Source organism: Melopsittacus undulatus, chromosome 7 (genome assembly GCF_012275295.1).
Source record: "Melopsittacus undulatus isolate bMelUnd1 chromosome 7, bMelUnd1.mat.Z, whole genome shotgun sequence".
Taxonomy (NCBI): domain Eukaryota; kingdom Metazoa; phylum Chordata; class Aves; order Psittaciformes; family Psittaculidae; genus Melopsittacus; species Melopsittacus undulatus.
The window spans coordinates 31,073,649-31,094,559 of NC_047533.1; the positions used below are offsets into that span (position 1 = coordinate 31,073,649).

The window sequence follows — 20,911 nt, forward strand, 5'->3', positions numbered from 1 at the left end:
CACATCTTTAATTTAAAGAGAGAGAGTTTTTTTACCTCTGGTGCTATAGACTAATATTTGTAACTACAATGTAATTGAAGCTTAGCAGCAGCTATACTAAGCATTGATTTAAATTGTCTGTAAAATATATAAAAGGTCTCTCTGCTCATCATTTTATGAAGAAAAATCATGTCCTGCATTTACTCCATTGACAATTTCCCACTTCTTACCATAATCATCTTTTATCTTTCTTGGGTAAAGGTTGAGCCAGCTGGCTTTCATCCATATTCTTATCTCTCCCAGGTACTTTCAATACTGAATAATATTATAGCCATCTCTACTAAGAAAGTGGCAAAAGCTAGGTGACACTGGCATCTGTGTTGTTTCATAGCCTTTTGAGAAGGCCTTGTGTAAATTGAAAAAGAAAGTAAATAAGGTTCCTTGTTGTCGGAATCAACTTACAAGGTCTCTGCTCTTTATTCATCACATGTATTTTCTTTCTAGGACAGTTTACAGTACTGTTCTGGCTATTCCTAATTTGCAGCTACACCATCCTGTTGGAATATGCCAGTTATCACTGAATTCAATTTGTGGGTTTATTCTACGGTTTCTAAATGAAACTGGGAATCAGTACAGTCATTTTGACTGTTGAAAAAACTAGGGGTTTGAAGCAAGAAGTCTCTTATTAATTCAAAGCATAAGATGCATACTTCATTTTCAGAATTTGTTGCTACAAGTGGACCATTCCGTTTGAGAATAAATTTAGTTTTAATCAATTCTCTTTAATCAAAAGCTTGAAATTAATTTTGCAGAATATTAAAATAGATTTACTGCTCTTCAAGTTATGAAATTGAGAGGAAAAGTTGTTGCCATTATGCAACAAGCTAATAATATGACCAAAACACTTGTCTCTCCTGTTTGTCTCTTTACCTGTATTTGTATTACAGTTATGTAAAAGTAAAGAGAAATGAGGCGGGGCTTTATTCCCATTTTAATGACTGCACAATATACTAGATCAAAATAGAGGCTCATTTGTATGTATGGAAACAGGTGTGGTCGTTTCATTTTTACTGATCTAAAATACAAAATTCAATTTTTATGAACAATAAATAATAGTTTTAAATGATTGAGGCTTTTTTTTTTTTAATCCTTACCCCTTTAGAGAGAGGATTTACTTAATGCTGTCGAGTGCAGAAGGAGCACAGGAATAGTTTTCAGTTGCCTGCAATTCTGCAGAGGCATACTGGGTTGAGTTTCTGGGGTGAGATTTTTGTTTGGGTTTTTTCTTTTAGAGAGGTTGGCCAAATTGGAATTGTGAAAAGACTTACAGATTGTATTTTTTAAATAGATCTTTAAATATGGGTGAATGCAACCTAATTCTAAGATTTTGAAATGTTTTTGCAAGATGAAAGTCTGTAATTTAACATTTGATATCTTTTTGGTGTACTTGAGGGATATTGTTTGAATATGCTTAGGGATTTCATTGCTTAAAAGGCATGCTTAAAAATCAGCATGTCTGCATTTCAATGTATTGTGTCCTGTAGTGGAGGATAACAATATTAAAAGTCAAATAGTGATTACTTCTCTGAATCAGTTTGCTCACTTGAAGAGTGGAGCTGTCTTAATTGAAGGACATGAAATATCTTTCTGCCTACATATACACTATGTCATCATATTTCTCCCTGGAGAAGAATATGAGGATAAAGAGGAAGCTAGAGTGCATGAAATAAATCTTGAGAATCCTAAACTGACAATACTAAAGTAAAGAAAAGTCTCTCGCATTTCTTTAGTTGCTGGCTGTTGAAAGGAAGGGATTTGTGTTGTTGCTGCCTAATGTTTTTCCTTGTTGTTTGGACATGAATGGGTGTTGCAGTTTGCATTTTTTACAGATCGGTAAATTTGAAACTAATATAGTATATTCAGTGCAGCCCTGAGGAGAAGGACTTGGGGGTGTTGGTTGATGAGAAAATGAACATGAGCCAGCAGTGTGCGCTTGCAGCCCAGAAAGCCAACCGTATCCTGGGCGGCATCAAAAGGAGCGTGACCAGCAGGTCAAAGGAGGTGATCCTGCCCCTCTACTCTGCTCTTGGGAGACCTCACTTAGAGTACTGTGTGCAGTTCTGGTGTCCTCAACATAAAAACGACATGGAACTGTTGGAACAAGTCCAGAGGAGGGCCATGGGGATGATCAGGGGACTGGAGCACCTCCCTTACGAAGTGGTTTAAACCAGGTCCGCACAGCTCGTTCACTAACTCCCCCCCTTTGCTCCCCCAACTCCCTGAAAGTTAGGAAGGAGAATCCAAACAATGTAGCCCCCACGGGTTGAGATAAGCACAGTTTAATAGCTAAGGTATAACATAAATCACTACTGCCATTACTACTACAAATAATAATGATAAAGCCAATAACAAGTGAAGAGAATACAACACCTCACCAGCCACTGACCCATAACTCACCCCACCCTGCCCGACAGAGCACCGACTGATACCTCCTCCATCCCCCCAGAGCTCCAGCCCTCCCGGGTCTCTCCCGGTTACATCCTGGGTATGATGTGCTATGGTATGGAATACCTCTTTGGCTAGCCTGGGTCAGGTGTCCTGTCTCTCCCTCCTCCTGGCCTCCCCTCCTCCCTGGCAGAGCATGAGCTCAGAAAAGGCCTTGGATGAACCAAACATTTGAGCAGTAACTCAAAACATGCTCGCTATCAGCAACCGTTCCCAGCTTGAAAGTCAAAACACAGTACTGCACCAGCTACCAAGAAGGAGAAAAAATGATTGCTACTGCTCAAACCAGGACATTGGCTGAGAAAGTTGGGGCTGTTCAGCCTGGAGAAGGCTGTGTGGAGACCTCATAGCAGCCGTCCAGTATCTGAAGGGGGCCTACAAGGATGCTGGGGAGGGACTATTCATTAGGGACTGTAGTGATAGGACAAGGGGTAACGGGTTGAAACTTAAACAGCAGAGGTTTAGACTTGATATAAGGAAGAAATTCTTTACTGTGAGGGTGGTGAGGCACTGGAATGGGTTGTCCAGGGAGGCTGTGAATGCTCCATCCCTGGCGGTGTTCAACGCCAGGTTGGATGAAGCCTTGGGTGATATGGTTTAGCGTGAGGTGTTCCTGCCCATGTCAGGAGGGTTGGAACTCGATGATCTTAAGGTCCTTTCCAACCCTAACTATTCTATGATTCTGTTTCAGAGAATGTAGGTATGAAATAGTTTTTCCTGGTACATGATGTTGAATTACTGCATACTGTTCAAAATTTTTTCCCTAGTTTCTTCATGTAGAGTTTCTCCATCTGTTATAAATTTTATTTGTAGCCTCTTTTGTTATGAAATAAAGTCAGACTTAAAGGACTCTTTTAAGTCCAGCTTACAGGCTCGTATATGCAGATCTTCATAGATAAATATAAACAGTTTTCTGTACTTACAGTAAATCTCATAGGTTCATAATCTATGACTATGGTGATAAATTAGTAGTTACATCTCCCATATGTACTAGGTTTCTGTACTGTGTATTCTGTTTTGTACTTCAACAGTGGAGTTGGTAGGCACACTTTTGAAAAAATATGGTGTTGCTGATGGATGGTAGCTTGTCTAGGAAGAGCAGAGACTACTGGCTCCCACTTTTTGCTTTACTTCTGTCTTGCATTTGTAAGAAACAGGAGAGCTCAGATAGAAGGTTCTCCCTAGGCCCATGCAGCAAGGAGGCTAAATATACTACTTTTTTAACTTCAAATGTTGGCAGACACACATTAATGCCAGACAGACATTGCCATGGTGGCTGTGGCTTATTTAAGATGCTTTTGTTGCTGACGCATATTACTAGCTCTTCAGTGTATCAAGAGTTTCTTTTGTAAAAGAGGTAAAATCAGTGCATAGGCATGACATTAGGGTTAATGAGTATGCAGTGAAAAAGTGGAATGTTGCACAGTCACTATACACAGATGATAGTTACTCTGTTTATGTGCATGTCTTCTTATTTACAACTCTTGCTATTACAAATGGTCAAAATTAATTGGCATTGCTATTCTAATTCTGTGCCTTCAAATACGGTAGTTACTTATTAAGGAAATAGTATTAGTATGTGTTCAAAGATTCCTGTGTGATACAGAGACCACATACTTGATAGATAAGGAACATTCTTAAGAGAGTGAGTCAGAATTACTTCACTATTTCAAAATTTCTTACAATTCTGTTGTTTTAAGCATATCTGGACAATAAAATTTTAACTGTCATTATCTGCTACTTATATAAAAAGAATCATATAAAGAACACCTGATTGATGTGAATGGGTTTGAAGTGCAATCCCATACTTAATAATTTTGAAATATAAAATAGGAGTATATGAGGTAACATCCCTTAATTTCTTTGTAGTTGAATAATAGAAGGGAAAAAGGAGATTGTGTACAAAGGGATTTATTTTTATGGTTTACGTCAACTGACTAGAACATCTTTATTTTTCCTCCCCCCCCCCCCGAGCTTCTGGTTTTCTTTTTCCTGCTTTTTCCCCTTCATTGTATTTTCCATTCTATTATATTGCTGTTTTAAGTGTTTCCTGCTAAATGTAATTAATAGCCTAATGCCATTTTGTGTGAAAATTGCATGACTAAATTCAGTTAATGTTTCAGTTAATACAAAACTCTTTCTTCAGACTGTGAACATAAACCACAAAATCTTTTGAGAGAAATGTCTATTGTGATGATAGGCATTCTCAGATTATTCTTCTGTAACTAATCCAGTCATGGCCTTTAATTTTTTTATTCTAATATTTAAGCGTGCTGATGATATTTCAAGTTCACTGTCAGATACTACACTGCTTGTACACTTTTTCGGCAAGAAAGGAAAAGCTGAACTGAACTTTGAAGATTTTTATAGGTGAGTCTCAACTTTATCAATTCTCTGTAAAATACACTTGCGTACTTGGTCTGATCAATATGTATTATATTACTATACTATATTATATTACCCAGACATACATAAAGTTTATGTTCCCTTTGTGTGCATATTGTATATGCAAAGAAGAAAATAAATCAGTAAGTCTACCAACAGAAATAATCCTGTACTAATGCTGCCACATTTGCAAATTTGGTTAGCACTTGTGTACATGGTTGGTTTGGGGTCGAAAGATTATACTTCAGCCTGTCTTTATTGTATACAGGAACTCATCTTGAATTTTAATTAGTTTTATTTTCTTCCCCTGTTTTTCAGTGCTTTGAAAAAAATTCTGTGTGCATCTCTACTCTTAGGGATGTATAAATGTGAGGATTCTGAATATGTTGTGTAGGCACCTTAGAACCTTTGGGAAGAAGTGAAGACACAGTGGAAGCTATCGGCTTAATTATTGCACCAGTTAAAACAGAGTTTAAAGATATAGGGATTGTGCCATAAATACAAAGCCATAAAACTGTTTCTGTATAATTGATGGATACAGTATTTACTTAAATATTAGTAAATACACCCATTACCTATTGTCTTTATAGCTATCATTTAACTGTGCATTCTAATCAATCAAATGTTTGTAAAATAATTAAAATTATGTTATCAAAAGTAGTTAGTATTTCACATAATATTAAAAACTGTCATTAAGTGAAATTGTGATGTGAGTTCAAAACAAACACCAGAAAAGATGGTATTTTTTCAAAAGGCATCTAGTTAAAATATCCATCTGTTGCTGTAAGATGCTGTGAATGCTAAAGAGGTCAAAACCTAGGAGGCACATTCTAGTGTAAAAGAGGGAGCTATCAGCTTTTATTCAGTGCTACTTTACTAGGTCAGAAAAATCATTAAACCATGGACTGGTGAGGGAAGTACTGTTGTCTGTTTACCTTGCACTTACAGTTTTGCCAAGACATCCTTTTGATTTTAATTCCTCATAGTTCCTGGAAGTCAAGTTAGGTATCAGTAAGGAGTGTTGCAGACAAAGTCTACAGGATGGGAACCTTTGTGAACCTCTAACAAGGAAGTTACAGGTTGCCAATTGGATAAGCTCCCAGTGCAGTACTGTGACTAGAAAGCTAATTCCATCCTTGGGCTATATAACTAGAACATCAAGCATAATCAGGGAAGTTGTATTTCCTGTTTATATGTAGCTGGTTTTACACTTACCCAGTTTTGGTGTCCAGAATATACTAAATATGTTGTTGATCAGAAGAATTTAAAGAAATAATCTAAGAAGAGTGAAGAATTAAAAAAAAAAGGTTAGATTGAAAGGACATGAATAGTACAAATGTAAGGTATTACTACTTCTTCATATTTGTGTTTGTGCTTACAGATTTATGGATAACCTACAGACAGAAGTTCTAGAGATAGAATTCCTTTCCTACTCTAACGGGATGAACACCATTAGTGAGGAGGACTTTGCCCATATTCTTTTGAGGTATACAAATGTGGAAAATACATCAAGTTACCTGGAAAACATGCGCTGCAGGATTCCTGAAGAAAAGGTAATTGTTTAGCTACAAGGACAGCAGTGGGCCACAGCATCCAGTCCCACTGTCGTTTACAGGAAAACATAGCCTTGTTGGACTGAATGAGATTCTGTCACTAAATTAATTGGCACCAGAATTTTATTGTGATCATAAACTGTCTTATGGTTTTCGGATTACATCCTGAATAAAATGTAGAAGAGTAAATAGCAGAGAATTATGTTCCATAGGATATAGGTAGTAATGTTTTTGAAGTTTAGATAACAAAGCTTTGTATTACATGAATATTGAGTTTAAGGAGCAGGAACCATAAGACTTGAAAAAGAACCATTTTTTAGCAAAGAGGGGTTGGTTTTTTCTTCTGTTTTGCACGGCCACTGGGATAGCACCTTTTCAGAAATAATTGACTTTCTTTGTCTAGTTGTTTTATAGTCTTAATAATGGATCACTTCTATGTAATTGTTGATGGGTATGTAGTTCTTGCTAGTTGCTGAAGAAAGAAAAGATAATAAAAACAGTAAAGGTCATGAGGTCCTTCATTTGTTTAACAACCAATGTGTTGTCAGAAGTGTACCTGAGAGAAAAGCAGTGGCAACTATGTGGCAACTATGTATCAATGGTAATCAGTAGGATAACGTTTAAAGTAGCCCTTCAAACAGAGGATATTTTGGATATACTCCTTTTGTTTGTGCTGGAAAGATTAATGTTTCCTAGAAATGTAACTCTTTGAATAGCTGTATATTTTAATAGCATTGACAGCAGAGCTTGTGAAGAAAAGTAAAAATCAGTTTGGACAGTTTTGGTTTGGTTTTGGGTTGTGTTTTGTTTGTTTGTTTTTTCTTTTATTTCTTTGAGGAATTGCATTGTAATTTCAGTGTACAGAGGAAGTAAGTTCAGTCAGCTGACCTGATAGAAACATACTTCAAAAATCAACAGCTTTCTGTTCAAGTAGCTGGATTTTCTTACTCTTCTTGTGATTGAACAGCAAGTAGGTCCACTGAGAGGTGAATGTAGCTGGGGGATAGAAAGGGAAAGCAGGGCTGTCTCTTTTGCACCTAATTTAAGATGAAGTGTTAAGATTGGGACCTCTAAAAGGTCTGCGCAGCATTCAATATTTAAAGCCAAGACAGTGCACCAGAAGTGGTATAAAGCTCTTTTTGCATGATTTGCAGATGTGTTGGGGTTTTTTTTGTTTAGGGTGGAATCAAGGTTTCCATATATATGGGAATCTGGAAAAAAATGTGTTTTGGGGCTTGTATAGCGATGACATCTTAGGTAACTGAAAAATTACAGTCGTAGGTATACAGAAATACTTCTTTGAATGACAAGGTTGAATAAGTAAATATAAATATAGACACTGTATTTTAAAATAGGGAGTAGTCTTGGAAGTTCATCTCTTAAGTCTTCCAATGCCACTATTATTATGGCAAGCCTTCCACATAGTTTCCTCTTCTTGATCACTTGTGGGACCATCAGTTAAGGAATACTTCCACCAGAAAGCTGTGATACACAGTTTCAGGTTTGCTTATGCTGCATTCTGGGAATACCCTGGCACTTGACCAGTAACATACTTCAGTATGTCATGTGCTATACCTCCCATAAGTGAAAAAAGATGTCACAATTTTTCATAGCTTCTTATCACTGGCTTGGTAAATACACAGTGGAAAAAGTAAATTCCCAGGCTTTTGAGAATGGGACTTTGCATCTTACTGCCAGCCATGGAGGCGTTGTTCATATATTTGCACTTTTTTACACTTGTACTAACCTTGTAATTTGAAAATTACAAAATGTACTCTCTATTTTGTTGCAGTGATATGCTGCAATACTAATACAATCCTAGGGATTCCATTTAGAAGAAAAATTAGTCTAGGCTGTGAAGTAATAGGCAGCTACTCTTACAGTTGGCAGTATTACTCTTCCATGGTGCTATATGTAGAAGCCTCCAAAGCAACACGATGATTATTTGGCATAGTGCAGTCATGTTAAAATGTTCAGATGGCATGCTGCCTGCTCACAGGATGTTTTCCTCCTTTTACTGACTAGATGCCAAGCAATGATTCATTTAAGCTGGCATCTTGGATTGCTCTAAATAACAGCTCCTAAAGAAAGTCTATACATTTTTAACAGCATTGGTAGGCATGTGTAACTGCAAGGTTTATGTATTCAGTTGTCATCACTGCTGATAATTCTTCTGGTACATATTGTGTTTCCATTTTTAGGGTATCACATTTGATGAGTTTAGATCATTTTTCCAATTCTTGAACAACCTAGAAGACTTTACAATTGCGATGCAAATGTATAATTTTGCAAGTCGTTCCATAGGTCAGGGTAAGTATATTCATATAAAAATTTTTTGATAAAGATACACAACTGTTGAAAAAAACTACAAAAATGCTTTAGAATTCCTAGTCTGTAGTTTTAATGTCCTAGGTAAACGGCTAAAAGGGCTAGAACTCCAACTTTGAAAGGAAAAGGCTCAGGTATATCATAAGAGGTATGATAAAGGTTTACAAAGAAGTCATGTAAGGGCCGGATAAGCTGAATGCAGAATAGTTTAGTTACCACATCCTACAATGTAAGAGTTAGGAGACACTTGATGACACCAGTAAGAGATCAGTTTGAAGCGAACACAAACATTTTTTTACTCAGTGGGCATCTGGAACTTGACCTGCAAAGGTTGTAGAAGGAAATGGTGTCAGAAGGTCTGAAGAGGGATTAGACAGATTTTTGAACAAATCAGTAAGTGGGTGCTGAAAGAACTAGGCAGGTATCTTCTGACTAAAATCATTAATAACAATAGTTAAGATGGTTGGGGAGTGCAGGTGAACAGTACATGAACTGGTCAGACTTGTGTGCTCTCCTCAAGTAGCATCCTCATGGGTCTGACACAGTCACACGAGCATAATCCTACTTCATGTGGCCTTACTAAAGGGACTATACTGATTTCTGTGTGCTCTGTTTGTTAGGTTCTGTTTTCAGATGGCAATTAAGTAGATGCCATTGGTATATATGTAACGTAAGTTTAATGATGATACTGTAATTTTGTCATTACACATAGTATATGGGCGCTTATCTTTCATATAAAATAATTGGTACAAATTAAACAGCATCATTTTATATCAGTTGACAACTATTTGGTTTAGAAGTGTGAAATTCAATCCTAATTTTCACATTTTCTTTTTTTTTGACTGCTTAAATGTAAGAACTGAAAAGTTTACTTGTATTTTGTAATGCATTGCCACAAACTACAATTAAATTAATTCTATGTTTTGTTCTTTCTTCTGATGTTCTCTTTATGCAGACGAATTCAAACGTGCTGTGTATGTAGCCACAGGTGTGAAGCTTTCACCACATTTGGTGAACACTGTGTTCAAGATTTTTGATGTTGACAGAGATGACCAGCTGAGTTACAAAGAATTTATTGGCATTATGAAAGACAGACTCAATCGAGGGTTTAGGGTAAGGATTCTAATTTTTATAGTTATCTTAGTTGACTACTACTTCCGCTATATACTTTAGCACCTGTAGTACCAGTATGTTGCAAACAGTACACATGTTTAAAGGCATGTATTTTATAGAAATCCGGATCAGTATATATGATAAATTTCTTCTTAAATTCTTGACTTTTTTGTTAGGAAGCAATACATAGAGTACCTTTATAGTACAGAAACTAAATTGGAAATGGGAAATCCTCTGCATACTGTTGCTTCTTTGGTATTGTGTGATTGATAGATAGACATTAAGAATTTTGACAGGGGTATCTATAATGACTGGGTTGTTTGCAGGGAAAAGAGAGTTTGTCTCTCTTGAGCTCTGGAAGGTTAGTTAAAGGGTAGCCTCTTCTAAAACATTATTTAAAGTACCAAGTGTTGGTAATGACTGTCAAAAAGACTTACAGCAGAAGATAGTTTTAATTTTCAAATAAACAATTATTGAACAATGCTATGTTCTAGTTCAAAGATGCTTTTGATAATTTACCTGTCTGTCTTATATATTAAATTTATAATACGGGAGAGGGTTGGAAATTAATTGCAGAAACTTTTCACAGGGAACAGCTCTTAAATCACACCTTTTAGGTGAATGTATAGGCCTTGCTGCCATCTTCAGGTTCTGTGTAGTACAGGGGAATTTTATAGTAGGAGAAAATTTTGTATTAAGAGTATGATCAATAAAAGTCACTTTTTCTTTTCTTCACATGGCAGGTGTTAACATTTTTTTTACCAAATGTAAAATGGTGTTCTCCATGACAACGTAATCACTTAGACATAAATCTGAAACACTATCATAGTTCCTGAATTCACATTCCAGTATGTTACTTCTGCATTATAATTCTACTCATTTTTAGTTAGCTTCTTCAATATAATTTTAGAACTTTTTGTGAAGTTGTGTTGAGTCTAATAGTCTATTTGTTATTGTAATATTATGATAAAATGTAAAATGCATTTGTAACAAACTTATTTCTTTGTTGGTCCTCAGTTCCTTTTATTATGGTGTGGGAATGATGATTGTTTCATAACTTGTTTCAAGATGTTCAGTTGTATGTTTTAATTGTTTACTAATTGTAAGTGTGCAGTGTATGTTTAATTTAACAAGAAAACAGTCTGCTTACTAAGTAATTATTGTAAATGTATTACATGTTTCTATTTCACAAAATGCATGACAGAAATCACATATAATCCTGAAGAATATATATCATCCAGCACTGTTCAGTCTTTTGCATGTGTCTTTCTTTTGCATAGGCCACTATAAAACATTCCAGTGGCCTGTAAAAGAACTGTAAAGAATAGCCAAGGATGTACAGAAGAATAGCACCATCTTTCATAACTGAAATGTCTAATTTTGGTTGGATATGAGATCTCCTGGTTTGCACAGGAGATGATAATGATTTTGGTCCTATAATTCAGTTATATTCAGACATGCGTACATGCACGTTTGTTAGATTATTCAGAAAAATGCATTCCCTTCACTAATCATTAGTAGTCCAGGATGATTACAGTACCAAAATTAAGAATTACAATTTCCAGTAAGTTTTCCTTAAGCGTCACACAAACGTGATTTTTCCAAGAGTGGGTAGTAGTAAAAACTACAAAAATTTGCCTTTTCTTAGTTTAATATACTAAAAAATACAGTCTTTTTAGTATACTAATTAGTGTAATTAGTATGATTATATAATTGTTACAATTATACTAATTACTAGTGTATTCTGTTTAATTAATTATACTATATACTACTATGTTCAGTTTAATAAACACCCCTCTTCAACCCCAATCTCACTTTAGAATGAAAAGAAGAAAACACCTAAGAACCTTTTGCTCAGAACAAATTGGTGGAAAGCATCTTTAATTACTTTCTATTCTTTGTACATTAGAAGTTACATAGCATTTAGTTTGGCCAGAACAAGTAAAATTTACCCTCTTACTCCTGCATTGTGGTGGCTCAAGTGTTGTCTTGTTCCAAATTAAAACTAACAAATCACTAACCTTTTTTTGTTAATAACTGTGTTTTGAATCCATATTAAGATTGGTCAGTTCTGTTACACAGATAAAAGAACATTATAGCCTCTGTCTATGCAGTATTTTGTAGCAACATGGAAATTTTTACCATGAGAAATTGGAGCCTGTTTATAAAGTGTAAACACCCAATTTTAATGTGAAGTACCTTACAATTAATGTCCGCCCGAATCATTGTAGTCTTTTATTACCACTGTAAAAACATCTAAAACTAACCGTTTAAAATAGTCCTATAATTTGAAGTATGATTTTACAATTACCATCTTACAGTTAGTAATTCAACTTTTTAAAAAAGTTGTTTTACCAAAATGTTTGCCCAGAAGAAACTGGAGGGCATCACAGAGCTTGGTTACTAGGGCCATGTATTTTGTAGTTATATAGTGTGACTACAGCAAATGTATTTAAGATCAAAGTTTTGCACAAGTCCAATGAAACTGGAATTCTGAAAGGCCAATCGGTCAGCTTTTAGAAAGTTCAGCCATAGACCTGAGATCAGGTACTACCCTTTATAGGAACATAAAATATTCATATTTTAGCTATGATTTGGGAAAGGAAAATGTCTTAAAGAGCTTATCAAATGAAATTTCTTTTTTTCTGGAATATAGTATTATAACCTGAAACCTCTTTTGGTTTTAGTAGTTTGAAACAAACTAATATATTAAGCTGCCATCAAGCGGTCAGTCAGAGTATTGCCATAAACTTACTAAAGTGTGCAGACGTTAAAAGCTTTATTTTTGCTTGATGTTTGGTTTAAAATAGTTATTTCATGTCTTTTTTTTATTAAAAATATAGATGAAGAGTCCCTTTCCTTTAAAATTCAAATTTTAAACTGAATGATTTGGAACATGATTTAAATGATAAACGTTTTACCTAGCACAAACTATACTGTATCTTCTAGCTATTCATCACTTAAAGCCATTTTTTTGTATTTTCATGATACTGTTGTCTTATGCTTACCTCTGGCTGCCTTCACATGTTGTCTGCATCTGCGCACTTCTCCATCTTCTGCTCCACAGGGCTACAAACCTATACAGAGGTATACTACTTTCAAATCCTGCGTGAGGAAGGAACTCTATAGCAGATAAATGACGGTATGTGTTAGCCGCCCAGTCTGAGTGTGCTGGCATGCTTGCAGGAATGGCTGAGTGTTAAACTGTCACTGTTTTGTTTCCCATTCCAAAATGCAGGAATTGGTTATCTGAGTGTAAGCAGTGTAGTAGCTCAAAGTGTCATGTAGTTTTGACTGAAGCAATAGAATTTTGTTCTGGAGTTGGCAATAACTGACTTGCACTGTCACTGTTTTGTAAGGCAGCTGAGATTTTGTACTGTGTTTGAAATAAGGAAAAGCTTTCTTTCATGGTCTCTGTTGCTGTTTTCCATCTGTCCTGTGACCACTTTATAAGTAACTTCTCAGGTACCTGTAGCTAAGAAGTATGTAGCAGTGAAGACTGTAGAGGCAGGTTTTTCTTCTTGAGAGACTGTTAGTAACTTGTTTCTAGCTCGATTTAGACTTTTGAAAGCATTAATGTGGTTTTAGCTCAACTAATGCTATACCAGCAGTTTTCAGAAATCAGAATCACCATGGCTGTTTCTGCCTATCCACTACATGAATATTATTCTTACAATTAGGTTGTACTGTGAGTTTCAGTGTGAAAACTGGGTTGTGCATATTCTGTAGCCAGATCTGTAACTGTTTGGCACATGGTGGACGCAGCAGAAATGTGCTAGTAGACATTTCTCTCACATGAAGCGAGTTTGCTCCTTTGCAGTTTAAGGTTTTGGTGCCAGCAAATTTTTCCTGTTTGTGTTTGTAGTAGCTGCTACACAGGCTGTTAGGAGCTAACAAAGAGATGTGTGCCATGACAAGCAAGGCCTCATAGCCGGTGGTCTCGTGTGAATGGACCTTGTGGGGCAGTCAGCACATCTCGTGCTCCTGAGCCAGGGGGGTTTGACTGTCATCAAGCCTTATAAAATTAGCTTGGTGACAAAAAGAGAGGTTGTGGTAAAAGCATTAGGTTACATACATTGACAGCTTGACAGAGATCTGAATTCAGGCCATAAATTAATTCATATTTTGAGATGGTGTAAAAAAATGCACAGTGGAGTTTCATAAAGAGAGATTTTGTTCACTCCGTATAAAGTCATTCTCAAGAAAAAAAGATCAAAGTTGAATAATAGTATGTCTACATTATGCACTGGGAGGCAGAGAAACCAGGTGAGTTCTCAGAGCATAGACTTGGCTACAGGCAGCCTCATTGACATAGTGTAGAGGTCACTGGTTATATACTCTGCTCTTCTTCCCACCTGGAGCTCCTGGATGCTGTTAAGAAAAATGCTTTTTCTACCTAAGCTTCCTTGTGTAGGTCCGTATCAGATACCTGTTACCTGTGGCAGGAAGAATACATTGTAAGCCTTGTTGACTTATATAATATTCCTTCTTCCCTGCTGACACTTTAGTTGGCAACTGCTCTTCACTGGAGCAGCTGATTCTTGTCTGTTATCATGAGCTACAATCACATACTCAGTTCTTAGCTATCAGGAGTTCCATTTTGTGCAAAATATTACATAACTTAATCATAGAATAGTTAGGGTTGGAAAGGACCTTAAGATCATCCAGTTCCAACCCTCCCTGCCATGGGCAGAGACACCTCACACTAAACCATGTCACCTGGCCTTGAACACTGCCAGGGATGGAGCATTCACAGCTTCCTTGGGCAACCCATTGTCGTGGTTTAAACCCAAACACAGAGCTCATTGACTCACTCCTCCTGTCTCCCCCAACTCCTGGAGAGCTGGGGAGGAGAATCCAAAGAATGTAGCTCCCACGGGTTGAGATAAGAACAGTTTAATAGCTAAGGTATAACACAAATCACTACTGCTACCAATAATAACAATAATGATAAAGGAAATAACAAGTGAAGAGAATACAACACCTCACCGGCCGCCTATCCATAACTCACCCTGCCCAACCGAGCACCGATACCAACTGATACCTCTTCCAGCCCCCCCAAGCACTAGCCCTTCCGGGTAACTCTCGGTTACATCCTGGGCATGACGTGCTATGGTATGGAATACCTCTTTGGCTAGCCTGGGTCAGGTGTCCTGTCTCTGCTTCCTCCTGGCCTCTCCTCCCTGGCAGAGCATGAGGCTCAGAAAGTCCTTGGCCAGAGTAAACATTTAAGCAGTAACTAAAAAACATGGGTGCTATCATCACCGTTCCCAGCCCGAAAGTCAAAACACAGCACTGCACCAGCTACCAAGAAGGAGAAAAAATGACTGCTACTGCTGAACCCAGAGCACCCATTAAAGTGTTTCTTCAGATTTGTTGTAAACTTTAATAAAAGGTAGTTGCAAGTGTCAGTTAATGGTATGGAAACTTTAGCCAAAACACGTGTGAAGTGATTTGGTGTTAGTTAGCTAAGGAGAAGAACAGAAGTAGTCCTGTCTTTGCCATACAGTGTGGAGTGAAAGTGGATTTACATCATTCTAGAAATAATTATTTTCCATTTAGTTTATAAATTGAAAAGATACTAAAGATTGAATCACTGTAGATTTGAAATTGAACAATTTCAACTGGGTAATTAAATTTCCATTTGATGTACACAGAAACATAAATGTATGTGAAATACAAAAACATGCTGCACCTGCATCCCAAAGTTAGGCCCAGTGCAATTACTATTAAATTTACTTTGTTCCACATATAAATGTAGACCTCATTGGGCTTTGATACACTTTATGTGGTAAATATAGAACTCTGATGAGAGATTAAGATGCTTGGCATGTGTACCACAGATTACACTATACTTTGAATCTGCACCCTGAAAAGTGACATACAGCACATTGTACTGTGCATTACGTATCTCCAAATTGAACTAACTCAATTTACCTCACAGTGTAAAGCATGTTATACCCTTGCAATAAATAATGAGAATCTCTCCTTGGGGAACAACTCTACAAAGCGCTGTGTGGTCCAAACAGCTGGTGGTGTTCTCGGAGAGCTTGTCTTTCTGCATTGCTCTCCATGCAGGGCACACAGCCTGACTCAGCATCAGCAGGTACTCCTTTGCATACACTGCAGGGAGAACAGAAGTAAACATGTTAGTAGAGAAATACCTGCCAGAGCAGAGAGGAGAACTCCACTTTGAATGTTTTACAGAAGGGAAATTTCTAATGAAGCCCTTACGGAGTTCATTTCCAAAAAAGGCTGCTAGTGGCCAACTTCAGGAGGGATTCAGGTCCATCTATTTGTGTGCTCAGTAGCTGCAGTAATTTTCATTTTATTGACTTCTAAAGTATTGAAGATAACTATTACATGTCACAAATATATATCTAGAAATTAAGTTGTATGTCCCAGTAATTCCCCCCAAAATCTTAAGAGTTTTGCATTAGATTAACTCTTTTCTAGATGTTCTGAATTTTGTGGGGTTTCTAAATTTTTTATTAAAGGTTTTTAGGAAATAATAGTTAATAGCTAAAAATAGTATCTTGGGACTGATTGAGGAAGGAAATTTCATTTTGAGAAAGACCTGAAAGACTGAAGCATGGATTCAGAGCCTCATTTCCAGACATGTTTCAATAATAAATTGCTGTCTTCTGTAAATATTTCATTCAGTCAAGTGAGATTAAATTTGTCGTGTTGTGATTATTTTGAAAGCTTGTAATTTCCACACTTTTCTAGTTCACAGTGGTTGAATGCATCTGGTATAAGAGATAGCTTAAAAAAAAAACAAACCCAAACCTGAAGAGGCTGTTGCTTTTCTCTTTAAATCTGATGAAGTGAGAAGTGTGTGGTAGGCATGCCTTACTGACTCATCTTACAAAGGTAACTGGAAATTACAGAACCCAGACTTTGCATTCTAAACCTGCCAAGAACTTTAAAAACATACCTGTATACAGTGGGAGGAAAATGTTCCAATGAAATGTGAAAGCATTGCAGAGACTGTGGACAGAATGGTCTTTCAATAGATTTGGTACACTACATGTAGATACAACAGTATTAGAAATAAGTAGACAAACAGTTAAAACACTCCAGTGTTTCTCTTAATGGTTTTCATGAACATTTGTCTGAACCTTTTTCATAAAATAAAAAATAAATGCATGTACTAAAGCACTGCTTATTTAAACTGAATGTGCTTCTGTTAAACAATGCAATGCATTTTGCAAGTAATGCTTTTTTTTCATAAGACTGTAAATCTCAACTAAATTATGTATTCATGTAAGTACTGTTTCTAATATTTCATGTAAAGTCTGGATTATATACTGCTGTGGTTTAGTTTGTTTTCTGAATCTTTACAACTTCTCTATAATATGCTATGGGTTTTAATTATATAAGATGAGTGATGAGAATAAGTGCATGTAGGCTTCAGTCTCTAATGGGCATATTTAATGTACTGCAGTGTTGCAGTATTTTTAACATCTTAGTTCAATCAGACCAAGCTATCAGACAACCTCTCACCCTTTGTCCTGGTTTTTGCTGGGATAGAGTTCACTTTCTTCCTGTTTTGGTGGGGGTTTTGTCCCAGTTCTCTCTCTCATCCCACTGGAGGCGCTGGGAGTGAGCTAAGTGCTGTGTAGTGTTTAGCTGCCTGCCAAATTAAGCCTCCAGATACTGAACTTAAATTGTAATCCATTTTAGAAATTGAAATTGCATGTAAATGCTTCTGACTTACCCATAGCAATTACAGTACTTATTCTTCCCTTAGTTGCTTTAAGAGTCTCTCTCCATCTTTCAATATTTACTATCAAAATAAACTTGTGAAGTTAGGAATAGTGGAAGAAAGAAGGAGATCCAGTGATAACTATGGATAGCATAGAGTCCGGTGAATCTTCCAGGCCAGCCTTTGGCCAGTATTCCTTTCCACTCAGTGGGCACTCATTAACAGTGCTGACCCACAATGCAGTTTAGAATTAAGGTAAGCTAGTTTGATAATACATATTGTGTTTGACTTTTGTTGATGCCTCAGTTTCATGAACATCAGTAATTTTCTATGCTTTTTTATTTGGTGTTATAGGTGACCTTTTTAGTACAGTGTCAATACAAAGAAGCAAGAAACAAAACTAGAGACAGCAGGACATACCTGAATAAAAAGGAAATCCTTTCTTGCAACTTTTAATATAAATAGGCTATTTGTTGAATGCTTACTGTGTGCTGTGAGGTGAGGATGCATTTTGAATACTTAACCTGTGAATGGATTTATAACCCTCATTTTACAGAAGTGCTTTTGAGCTATAGAAGTATTTGATCTTCATGATTTCAATATTAAAACATATATTAGTGTATGAGTCTGAGTAAAATTTAATGTAGTATTAAGGAATTTAATGAAGAATATATTTTTCCAATTGTATGTTTTTCACTTTTTGTAGGAGACTCCAAAATATGGTTGGAAGGAATATTACTCTTGCGTGATGACTGTAACCAGTGAACACCTCAGAGATCTGTGGAAGCAGTTTCGGAGACGAGATATGCTGAGATAAAGGAAGAAAGAATGGTTATCTGCACTGGCTAGAACTATTTATCTCTATGAATTCCTGATGGAAGAACAAACTAACCCAGGTGAACTGTGAATTTTACAGCTGCAGTAGAAAACACAGGACTTCTTTTCCACTTAGTCTAGTGATCATCAACTCTTACAACTGCTTTTCAGTATGTATTTTATTTAAATTATGAACTATCACGATTGGCAGAATTTTTTTCTTAAGAACGTTTTGAATATTTTTTATTATTTTGAGCTAAGTTTGCAATTTAAAGGAAAAGATAAGTAAGTTTTACACCTGGGTAGGCAAATGTGGCAATGAAGAGAAACTGCAGCAGCTTAGACTGTGAATTTTCTTTCAGAAGAGCACTATGAAAAGTTTGTGCAAAATTGGCAATGAGAATGCATTAAGTAGCATAACAGCTATGTACAAGTTGAATGGACAAATTAAACTCTTAGAAGCTATTACTTTAAAAAGAGTAAAGCTGTTATGGTTATAATGTGAATGATAGGTATTTACCTAGGGAAGGTACTGTATGGACTCTGATGTTCAGATTCTCCAAGTCTTACTATTACATTCAGTAACTTATCCTTTTTAAAAAATAGTATAGATTTTAAGATGTCTTATGAGCAGTATGTAAAAAAATCAGTGTTCAAATTCATGTTAAGTAATACACACTTTGTAATATTTATTACAAATTTTATTGCGATACATATAAATTCACAGATATATTTCCAGTAGAGTAAAACTTCATGTGTTTCTTGTGAATAGTGCACTTTTTTATGAATTGGCACTGAGTAGAAATTATAGCCATCTAATTTGCTACTCTGGAATGCAGTGTCTGGAAAATAGATAACTTGTGCATGTGTCAAACAACAAAGTAAAACAAAACGTGAATGCATGCAACAGTACAGAGCAACACTAAGTAATATTTGAATATTATACATCAAATATTAGACCACAAATTAGGCTTTACAAAGGTCATGGAGATTACACGCAGGCAGTAGCCACTATGCCCTTTCATGCCCTGTAGGTTTAGATGTTACTGAAACAGTGGTAAGGACACTGTTATATTTGTTTTTCTTATTCTCTAAATTCTTTTTGCTGTCCAGCAGCAGCATTTTTCCTTATTCCCTTTCAATATTATTGGTATGTGGTATCAATTAAACCCACAAAAACATGAACACCTATTTCTTACATCCTTCTTGGAAGGTTTGCTGGACGTTAAATAAGTCTTTACCTATTGAGGAACAATCTGTGCCTTGAAATAGTTCTAGCTGAATACACACAGACTAAAACTAATGTCAAGAAGTTGTTATCAGAAAGGCAAATATATAGTGGAGTCAGATAATTAAAATACAAGAAAAATAATGGTTTTAAATCTTTTATTATTCAAAATGCATGAAAGTAAACTTTGCAAAATTCTGTTTAGTGCACATGTTGCTCAAATACCATCTGATTATCATGTGAGTAGAATGGATGTATAGCACCTGTGTAAGTGTAGCTAAGTTTAGAAGTGCTTAATTTATAATAAGATTTACCTCTGCTAAAAAAATTAAAACAAAATGAGAAGGAAGGTGGGTTTTAAGAAATACCACACTGGGCATTTTAGAAAATAAAATGTGCTACATGTGTCTTTCATCTGAGCTGGGTCAGAAAGCAATTGAAGGGTGCTACTTTAATTAATGTTTAATGCTAGTTGCTTACAAAATATCCACCTTGGTGTCGTTAAACTACTGACAACAAGAAAATCAAACTGGGATGAAGTTTTTTGAATTGTTACAACAGAACACAGATAAGCTGCAATCTCTGTGTGATGATTTAGGGAATCAACTGTATTCAATGTATCATCTTGGTACGCAGAACTGTCTCACTACTTCTTGTCAGCATATGCAAAACCCAGATTGCTACTTCAGTGATGAAGGACAAAAAAATGGAAGAAAAGTTAGGGAGTTCCTCTTCATTCACTCTACTGCTCAAGCACACCAATCCTCCCCTTGGAAGCAGCAGTGCCATTATCATTTTGCTCCTCCACTGCCCTAAGCAATAATGCACTTTGCTTTTACGGCTGGCTTGAGACAATTTTATCATTTTTATATGTATTTCCTAACTATGTTCACTTAATATAAAATAGAATGTGAAAGTGTCAGATTAGTTTTTAAGAGTATTTTTTCTCCTGTTTAATAATAAGTTATTTAATATAAATATGAATATGTGCATATAATATTCTTGTTTATTTCAAAATAAATGCACTTGAAATTAATTTTCTTCGCAGTTTATATCATTCAATTTTTTTTGTCATGAAAAAACTTTCTTTGCATAACATGAATGTGTAAGTGCTATGAATTAGAGCATCTCACCATCACAAAAAAACCAGACTTATTTGCTTCTTTTGGTCATTTATTTAAACAGCATTGCTCTTCTGCCATGGAATTCGGTATAAAAGAGCTGGAAGAGCAAGGATAGACAGGTGAAAAGAAGGCTGGGTGATGGGATATGCCATCTGCTATAGAGGCACCCCTC

General features: G+C 36.1%; 1 protein-coding gene across 1 annotated transcript in view; it reads left to right on the plus strand.

Moving 5' to 3' along the window:
- Window positions 1–20,651, plus strand: part of MICU3 (mitochondrial calcium uptake family member 3) — a 55,086-nt gene extending 34,435 nt beyond the window's left edge. The window contains exons 10-14 of the mRNA XM_013129059.3: window positions 4,754–4,854; window positions 6,251–6,422; window positions 8,624–8,732; window positions 9,706–9,863; window positions 18,278–20,651. Coding sequence (XP_012984513.1) covers window positions 4,754–4,854; window positions 6,251–6,422; window positions 8,624–8,732; window positions 9,706–9,863; window positions 18,278–18,388 — 651 coding nt within the window. The 3' untranslated portion in view covers window positions 18,389–20,651. The remainder of the gene's footprint in view (window positions 1–4,753; window positions 4,855–6,250; window positions 6,423–8,623; window positions 8,733–9,705; window positions 9,864–18,277) is intronic.
- The last annotated feature ends 260 nt before the right edge of the window (window positions 20,652–20,911 follow it).